The sequence below is a fragment of the Pan troglodytes genome, chromosome 4, assembly GCF_028858775.2.
Source record: "Pan troglodytes isolate AG18354 chromosome 4, NHGRI_mPanTro3-v2.0_pri, whole genome shotgun sequence".
NCBI lineage: Eukaryota > Metazoa > Chordata > Mammalia > Primates > Hominidae > Pan > Pan troglodytes.
This window is the reverse complement of record NC_072402.2, coordinates 47531133-47541254: the sequence shown is the minus strand read 5'-3', so window position 1 is coordinate 47541254 and position 10122 is coordinate 47531133. Positions and strand designations below refer to the sequence as shown.

The window sequence follows — 10122 nt, the reverse complement described above, 5'->3', positions numbered from 1 at the left end:
CATTAGACCTTCATAGTTTACTTCCTAAATATTTCTACAACCCTTCTTTCCTGTTCTATAATCACTACCTGGCTCAGACCCTCATCCAGCTCAGACCCTCATCCTCACCAATCTGCCTCCCTCCAGTCTTAACTCTTCAAATTCATACTTTCATGCAGCTGCAAGAATATCTATCTAAAACTCTTTATTGGCTCTATCTTGCCCATAAGTAAAACCATAATATGGCCTGTTGCTGTGCCCTTCCTCTCAATGCATTTAGCCATAATGAATTGTACTGACTTCTGCGGTCTCACTTTACCAGCAGACAGGGGGCTCTTTGAGCAACAGGAGTCACCTCTAACTCCCTGGTACTGAGTTCAGTGCCTGGTGTTTATCGGTTCCTCAGAAACCATGGAAGGGAGGAAGGAAGAAAATAGATACAACTGCATGCCAAAATATTCAACCTATTAGGATGTATCAAGTAATCTAATTCTGCTGTTGCTTTAATCAAATCAGAGTCCAGAAAATGCTGGAAACACTATACATATTACTATTTATGAGAATATTTTGAAAGTTATGTTTGCTAAATGGTGCACTTTTGAACAGAAGAGGCAGACACAGGAATTCTGTGGTCAGCCTCTGTGAGATACTCCTAATTCTGCAATTCTGTCCCAGGATATTACCATAGTTACCAGCTTAGTCCTGTGTTTTTCATTCCTTTATAGGCATGCCCTGAAAAGGGTAGGATTGCTATCCAAAGCTATTTACACTGAAATCCCCTACTTAATTTTGTTTCTGTGACAGACACTGCAGATTTTCATGAAAATTAAAATAAAATCTTAGGGTTTCACAGATCATGTGAATGGGTCCTGTTATTATTTTCAAAATACTGATTTTTAAAGAAATTTCTTTTTTGGCCAGAGAAGCATGTATACTTGTGGCATAAAGGTCTTGTTGGACATAAATAAGAATGGTTTCTTGTTTAGCTTTACAGATAAAGAGCTTCCTTCAGTCCTTTTGTAAAAATTTAAACTATTTGCATAATCACATTTACAGTATTTTTCCAGAACTTGGAGCTAATCCATTGCAGAGGGGCCTGCCCTTTTTAGATAGAGCCAAATTGTGAAACTTGCCTTGGTTTCCCCAGGATGCAGTTGTCAGTTCCCAACTGTGACATTCTGTGCTCTGTAGGCCTATCTCCTAGCCATTTTTCCCATTGTCTGTCTTTTGCATAACCCAGGTAAAATCCCCCTAAGGTTTGAGCAGCTTAATGCCTTTTTGAAGTCCTGAGGCCTAAGACAATTCCAGATGAATGCTTTTATGTCTCCATTCTTCTTTGCACTTAGAGAAGTTTAGTCAAAGACAATAAAATACATAGGAAGCTCTAACCTACTCTCAAATCTAGGTCATGGTTATGTTTTGTAGTGGCCAACCCTTAAAATACAGACACAGGGTATCCGTTAGTGTTTCCCCTTTGGAGCTTGCTGGTAACAGCCAGGAACAAATTTCTCTTCATGGGCTAATCGTGTCTTTATTTTGTGTTGTTTTAACAGGGCTCCTTCTCCCCACTTAAGTTATTAGATAAAATACTGTTTGAGTTAATGTAAATTATATGTTTTATCCGTGGTTATGGCTGATTATTCTTAGAACTAAGAAGTTAGAATGAACTGATAATGATTTTTGAAATGAAATTTATTTAATCTAAACTGACTTTTTAAGTTTATTAAGATACAAAATTCTCATTTCTCTTTGAAGAGACAATCCAAAATGTGTTTAGGCTTTTCAGATTTTCTTTATATTCCTGAATTTATAAACCAAAAATTATTATAGTAAGAAGAAAGTTCAGTATCCTGCCCAAAGTGTCAACTAAGAAGTTAGGTGTTTTTTTGCTTCATCTTTAAAGTTTTCTGTTTAGTTTGGTTGAGGATAAATCATAAAGAAGATGTAACCATATTTTTTGGCATTCACTGGATCTTCCAAAAATCTATTTTTGTTGCAAAGCAAAAATTGGGAAGAAAATTTAAAGACAGTTTCAATATTTGAGATGTATATATATGTGCATCGTTATATATGTCCTAACATCCTTCCTGGTTACTAGGACCTGTCGTTATAGTTACTAGTTGGTGTTCTTTGAACACTTTCTATTCTACGATTATTCACCAATGGTCATTTTTCCTTTTATTTTAATGTCAAAAGTTAACTGTTTTACTTTTGCCTGTATATGGTTTTTGTACCTGTGTTTTGGAAAATGGTTTTAATTTGGTGGCTTAAATTCAGCAGACATATTACTTCTGAGTACAATCATTTTTTATAAATTTAGTCTCTGCCAGTTCTTTTCATGGGGTACGGGATTGTTCCTTGTCATGGTAAAGCACCTTCAAGAATGATTGTAAATGTTTATTACTGTGTTTGTGAAATTATATTGTACCAGCATCACAATGAAATGTTATTTTTTAATCCTTAGAGGAAAGTAAATCATAAAAACAAAGATTAAGAGAGCCTAAAAGTGAACATACAGAGAAGTTTATGTTAAAACCTCTAAAACTTGTTTTATGCCTGTCTTGATACAGATTTATCTGATTTTTTTCAAGAAAATATTATTGAAAATTTAAATGACTATTAACAAACAGCTTTGCTCTCAGAATATTTGTTGTGCTTGGGCAATATATAAAATAAAATTTTAAAAGATTTTAAGTTAAATTTTACTAAGTTAGGTGCCTAGATGTTATTTATTCAATGTGTGAAACTGGATTCACATTTATATACCCAGGTATAGGTTGAGCATTCAAATTCCAAAATGCTCCAGAATATGAAACTTTTAAAGCACCAACATGATAACACAAGTGGAAATTCTCATACCTGACCTCATGTGATGAGTGCACAAAGTTCTTAAAAAATATTCTATAAATTTACCTTCAGGCTCTGTGTATTAGGTGTACATGAAACATAAATGAATTTTTGTGATGAGACTTCGATCCCCTCCTCAAGATATCTCATTATGTATATGCAAATATTCTAAAATTTGAAAAAAATCCAAAAGACTTGTGGTCCCAAGCATTTTGGATAAAGGATACCCAACTGGTATATACTTTATCCAGCTAACACTTGAAAAAAGCATTGCACACTTCTTACGTGTGATAATATAACTAATTTATAGACGAATCATATTGGATATATGAAATATACTTCAATAATGTGTTAAGTGTCCAGGATAAAAGCAGTCCTTCACTTTATTAGCCATTTCTTATGTCTAAGATGGTCTTAACTGGAAAATCAAGGTTCTTGATCAGCTTCCCACTCTACTTGTACCGTGTGCTTAATGTGTCATAAACTTTTAATGTCTCCTTCATTCATGGTTCACATTAAGCGCCCTTTGATTTTTAGCACAGATAATATATCAGAGTTTTGCAATTAAGGTTTAGCTAATAGAAAGATTTTGTAGATATAGGCGTTTAATAGTGTCCATTTATATACAGATAATGTCTGTTTATCAATCTTTTAATAGCATTTTCTAAATTACTCGATTTTTGAACATTTGCAATGATCTAATTAGCATGCTTTGCTGATTTTCTTTTCCATTTAATGGAACAACTCTGCATCATCACTCTCTTTATTGCTTTTTCATAGGCTCATAATCGTTCAGAAAGTGGAGAATTGGCATTTATTAAACAACTAGTTCGAAAGATCCTAATTGTTATTGCCCGCCCTGCTCGGTTATTAGAGTGCCTGGTAAGTTGCCCCTTGATGTGACTACATTATTTATTGTTAACTGGGAAAGCAGTTACCATCAGAAAGCTCCTTCATTTGGTTTCCAGCACCAGAGCTAAATGGAAAGAGTCAAAGGGAATTACAAATTGTTAACTTTTATGATGATGTCGATATGTGACTTGTCCTTTCTGATTTTAAAGAGACTTCTAGGACTTTTGCTCTATTAAGTGATGGTCATACCATATTCTAGTCAAACTTGAAATATAATCATAAAATAATGTACTTGACCTTATCTCAGCATAATTACTTTATGTCACAGCTAGTTTAAAACCCTGGCTGTACCACACTTTTTTGGAGTTGCCAAGATGCAGAGAAGAAATAGAGATAAATTCAGAGATAAATAGTGACCTGTGATTTATAATTATTATTTGTTTTAAAATGTGGCAAGTTAGAAAATAAGATGCTAACCATCCCATTTGGGAAAATACAGTAGAGCCTCATGCAGACCTGAAGGAATGAGACTTTTATAGATGATTAGTTCATGTTAACAATTATATGTTTTTGGCTGGGTGTGGTGGCTCACGCCTGTAATCCCAGCACTTTGGGAGGCCAAGACAGGCAGATCACCTGAGGTCAGGAGTTCCAGACCAGGCTGGCCAACATGTTGACACTTGGTCTCTACTAAAAATACAAAAAGTAGCCAGATGTGGTGGTGCACGTCTGTAATCCCAGCTACTTGGGAGGCTGAGGCAGGAGAATTGCTTGAACCCAGGAGGTGGAGGTTGCAATGAGCTGAGATTGCGCCACTGCACTCCAGCCTGAGTGACAGAATGAGATTTCGTCTCAAAAAATAAAAAAAATTAAAATTAAAATTATATATTTTTGGCCAGTGATCATTCTCCTATTTAAAAGTTTTTGTTTTATGAAATTTTGATTTGAGGTTTCAGTTAAAACTGTGAACAAATATTTATCTGTGAAAATTATAATTATTTTAAGGATCTAGTAATATAGCATCAAAACTCACTTTAAAGTTCCACTGGTTATTAAAGTAATTATAACATCACATACAATACAGCTTTTCAGAAATACACACATACATACATACATAATACATATATGGTTGCAGTGCTTTGGTCTTGCCCTTACTTTAACTACCATCCATAATAATTTATAATAGTGAAATATTCACAGCACCATAAATATGTACTAGTGCCTTGTAAGACACAGAGGGAAAATCTTGAGGAGAAAGGTAGGGGGAGTTGGGAGGTGTAGGGAAGGGCTTTCTATCAATGGTGAGGACCCTTAGAATCACAGAATCAAACACACCATTTGGCATTGAGTGTCTCTGGAAGGCTAAAAGGAAAAAAAACATCTTGGATGCCTCAGAGAGAACTGGGTGACTGATAAATCCAGGTAGAATGGTTAGTTAACTTTTTACTGCCTCTCCTGTTGTAGCTTTTGAATTATGGACCACATGTTTGTACTTCCCACAATTGTTTAATTTAGGGGAAAGTGTCATTTAGCTTTAAAACCTGTTTTTCTGGACAACAGCAGATATACTAAGAGCAGATCTTGCTTTAAAGGAGGAAATTAACTTTTTACAGTAATCACTCATAATCAGAGGAGAAAAAGTATAGCTTCTCAAAGATAGAAACAAGTGAACTTACAAGTAGCTCGGAAATATTGCTGCTTTCAAAGTACTCTTTAAAGCTTAGATGAAACTGGAGTTTCATAGTATTAGGGGATGCTTCCCCCAACCTATCACCTTATCCTTACAGTACCCAGGCTTGCTCTGTCAGTCATTGTAGTAGGTATGTTTGTAAAGGCTCTGAGTATTTACATTGGTTTGACTTTACTCCATTTGCAGCAAGTTTTTTTTTTCTTTTTATATGGCCTTTAGAAACTCCTGAGTAATTCTCAGGTGAAATGCTGAGATTCCAAAGTTGCCTATTTTGGGCATTAACCAAAATGGGAAAGATCCTGGGGGGAAAAAATCCAGGAAATGTATCTGAAATTAATAACTGGGCTTTAAGTCAATAAGCATAATTGTTTACAACACATAAATCCATGGCATCCCTTTGGGCATAGAGGAAAAACCAAACTCGGTTTCTCCTGCTGTACTCTCACAACATGATTCTGACACCAGTTATGTGGGAACCCCACACAACAAGCAAGCAAGCCTTTCTGCAGCAGACACCAGCTGGGTGTCCTCCAATTCCATTCCAACACTGTCTACCCAGAGATAGCATCAGATCCCACAGGTTGAGGGGTCAATTCCACAAGAGTGCCCCTACTTCCAATGCCAGTCGCAAGCTCCAGATGGTTTTACCTGTGCCTCTCACCGTCTGGCTGTAAACCAAGGTTCTTATGACCCCCTCTCTGGGTTTGATTAGTTTGCTAGAGTGGTTCACAGAACTCAGGGAAACACTGAAGTTTACCAATTTATTATGAAATACATTAAAAACTATACAGATGATGAGATGCATAGGGTGAAGCATGAGGAAAGGAGTGCAAAGCTCCCTGGCTGCACTGCCTTCCAGGAAACTCCACACGTTCAGCTATCCAGAAGCTCCCCAAGTGCAGTCTTTTTGGGTTTTTATGGAAGCTTCATTACATAGGCATGTTTGATGACATCATTGGCCATTGGTGATCCACTTAACCTTCAGCCCCTGTCTGAAGTGGAGATGAGGATGGGGCTGCAACTCCCAACCCTGTCATCATATGGTAGGTTCCCCTGACAGCAAGCCCTCTTCCAGAGGCTACCCAGGAGTGCCCAGCCACCAGTCAACTCACTAGAATACAAAAAGCCACTTATTACTTTGGAGATTCCAAGGGTTTCAGGAGTGGTATTTCAAAAAACAGGGATGAAGGCCAGGTGTGGTGGCTCACGCCTGTAATCCCAGCACTTTGGGAGGCCAAGGCGGGTGGATCACGAGGTCAGGAGATCGAGACCATCCTGGCTAACTCGGTGAAACCCTGTCTCTACTAAAAAATACAAAAAATTAGCCGGGCGTGGTGGTGGGCGCCTGTAGTCCCAGCTACTAGGGGAGCTGAGGCAGGAGAATGTCATGAACCTGGGAGGCGGAGCTTGCAGTGAGCCGAGATCGCACCACTGCACTCCAGCCTGGGTGACAGAGCGAGACTCCATCTCAAAAAAAAAAAGGGATGAAGACCAAAAATACATTTGATAGTATCATAACATCCATGTAGAGTGTGGTGATCCTGAAGATTTTTATTACACACTAGAAGCAAGAGGCAGCCACATACACACAAAAAATTAAATAGATAGGAAAAATATATTCCCAAAGTTTTATAGGAGACAGAGGCTTTAATTTCCTATTTTTCTTTCTTGTTCTTTACTTTATGTGAATAGTAGTAACTTAATTTTATAGTTAACTAATAAAAAATGGTAACGTTGAAGTTTTTCTTTCTAATGTTTTTGGATATGTCTATATTAAGAGAGTCTCCTGCAGCATTTTTGATTAAATATATTCTAACATTCCTTTTGTTGCTGGTTGAGTGGAGAGAGAAATTGAATCTCAAATCTTCTGGATGGAAATTCCCAGATTTTACAACTTTGCTAGAAAGGCACAATTAAAAATCAGACCTGTTCTTTGCCGATGAGCGAGATCTTAAGTGGAGCATAGTACCTTCGTAGTTACATTACAAGCAAATTGGAAATGATCATTATCTTTGGGTTACCTTGTGCATAAATGTGTTGGCTTAGAATATGAATAGGCTTCAAATATGAAGTGAGAATTACATACTTTTTAAAGCCATTTGCCTCCTTTCTGCATAAGTAACTTACAGCCATGTATACCCAGCAGTTTTATTGTGAATGGGATTTATGTAATAAAACCTCAGACAATTTTGGCTCAAAGAAGTATCCATCTGTGATTGTCTTCGGCTAGGAATTTGATCCGGAAGAATTTTACTACCTATTGGAAGCAGCAGAAGGCCATGTCAAAGAAGGACAGGGTATTAAAACCGACATTCCCAGGTACATCATTAGCCAACTGGGACTCAATAAGGATCCCTTGGAAGGTGAGTCCCTGGGTTGTTCCTACCTTTGACTTTGCTTATGCACTGTCGCCTCATAGAAGAAATCTAAGTGGCAAGTCTTTATTTTTCCTCATGTTTTGGCTCTATCTATTGATAAGTCCATATTTGGGGACTGGTTGCTATTTGAAGGAAATAGCCATAAATTGGGTCCTGAGACACGAATGAGCATGACCCATTTTGTGTCTTCCTAGAGCGTGGGTCAGGCCTTGACATCCTAGAAGCATGTCAGCCTGAGAATGCCAGAGTGTCCCAGAAGGGTTGCAATTTCAGTCTTCACTGAGTAGTTTTTCTCGTGCAGAGCTCAGTTGGGCTCTTGAGAGTACTTCTAATTTTTAAAATGTTGCTAAAGAAATTATCATTAATTAAACTGACATTTAAATTTAATTTGGAAGTAATGCAATTGATGGTAGATTACTTTAAATTGAGTACAGTATTCATAGGTATATTCTTGTTTACTTAAAATATAAAACGTAATATACAGGAGAGAAAATAAAAATTTTTTTTAAGCTTATAAAAGGATTTATGGGCTGGGCGCAGTGGCTCACGCCTGTAATCCCAGCACTTTGGGAGGCCGAGGTGGGTGGATCACGAGGTCAGGAGTTCCAGACCAGCCTGGCCAATATGGTGAAACCCTGTCTCTACTAAAAATGCAAAAATTAGCTGGGCATGGTGATGTGCGCCTGTAGTCCCAGCTACTCGGAAGGTTGAGGCAGAAGAATCGCTTGAACCAGGAGATGGAGGTTGCAGTGAACCGAGATCGCGCCACTGCACTCCAGCCTGGGCGACAGAGTGAAACTCCGACTCAAAAAAAAAAAAAAAAAAAAAAAAAAGATTTATGGTTGATTCACATTTTAAAATAATATTATCAAATTAAATACAGAGAATACAAAGCATCTTGTCAGTGAACTTTTAAAAATCTGATATCGGTAAACCACTCCCCCGACAACCTGTTCCTGTTCATGATTGTTTAGGATTATTATTTGTAACATTTAGGTTATATATTCCCTAAAAAGACTCAAAAACTATCCTTGACTCCTTCATTCAGAATTGTCTTCCCGGTACATTAAATTGAATTTGCAAACAGTGTTTATCTTGTTAAATTGTTTGTAATGGTGGTAAATGTTGGCACAGAGATTTTCCCATCTGAAGCCAGGGAACCTGCTGCTCTCTGCCCTGCTCTCCTGTTTCCCGGCTTTGTTTGCTCCTATGGCCATCGTATCTTTGCTTCCAGTGAAATGATGCATGCGTTACTGTGAGATAATGCCAGATAAATTTATACTGTACTGAAAGCAGTTCCATAACAGATTCATCACTTATCAGAGACTGGTGGCTGCTTTTCTGAAAAGTTCCCTGGGGAGAGATTTTTCCCCATGGCTTTTAAATTACCATCTTTACCTTTTTGAATCATGAGTCTTCAGAAATGGTTTAAATCACTGAAATAAAAAGGGCAGATGTTTAATGGTATTTAGATGAGTTTTAAAAATCACTTCAGGCATTACAAAATGATGCCTTAGCTTCCTGCTTCAAAAGCTGACTCTTGGTTCCATTCCATTACTACCCACTGCTTACAAATAATATGTATTTTTCAGATAATAGTTATTTAGCAGAAATTCTATTTAAAACAGAACCATCTTTTAATTTGTTTTTTTTTTTTTATGAAAATAGTTGGAATGGGGGAGGCTGTCAAAGTAGATTATAGCGACTCTTCACGCTGGTATAGTTAAGATTGTGTCAGCTCTTGAATTGTGGACCCAGTGAGTTCTTTAGTTTTCTTACCTGGCAATCACTGTAGGCTGAACTTTGGTAGGGGAATAATCTGAGGCCCATGTATAAACCAGCTTTCTAGAGGCTCTGAAGAAAACATGAACAGTGATCTTTGACAAGTTTGGAGTTTAATCACTGGGAGTTGTGTTTTTAACTCTTGACACTTAATTTAAGATCTAAGGCTAGTTTTGTTTGTTTGTTTGTTTTGTTTTGTTTTGGAGACGAAGACTTGCTTCGTTGCGCAGGCTGGAGTGTAGTGGCATGATCTCGGCTCACTGCAACCTCCGTCTCCTCAGTTCAAGTGATTCTCCTGCCTCAGCCTCCCGAGTATCTGGGATTACAGACGTGTGTCACCATGCTCGGCTAATTTTTGTATTTTTAGTAGAGATAAGGTTTCACCATGTTGGCCAGGCTGGTCTTGAACTCCTAACCTCAGGTGATCTGTCTGCCTCGGCCTCCCAAAGTGCTGGGATTACAGGCGTGAGCCACCGCACCTGGCCCTGAGGCTAGTTTTTAATCTATTTGTTAACATTTGAAATATGACTTCTCCAGGTAATTTAGTAAACAAATTGCACCGCACTGAGTGGATCACCTGAGGTCAGGAGTTCG

General features: G+C 37.7%; 1 protein-coding gene across 36 annotated transcripts in view; it reads left to right on the top strand.

Annotated features, from left to right (window-relative positions):
- The window catches only part of MAST4 (microtubule associated serine/threonine kinase family member 4), a 575831-nt gene that overhangs the window by 512793 nt on the left and 52916 nt on the right, over positions 1-10122 (top strand). For all 36 annotated transcript variants that reach the window (XM_054684309.2, XM_016953225.4, XM_054684303.2 and 33 more), the window contains 2 exons: positions 3607-3708; positions 7599-7731. In XM_054684309.2, the coding sequence (XP_054540284.2) occupies positions 3607-3708; positions 7599-7731 (235 nt within the window). The remainder of the gene's footprint in view (positions 1-3606; positions 3709-7598; positions 7732-10122) is intronic.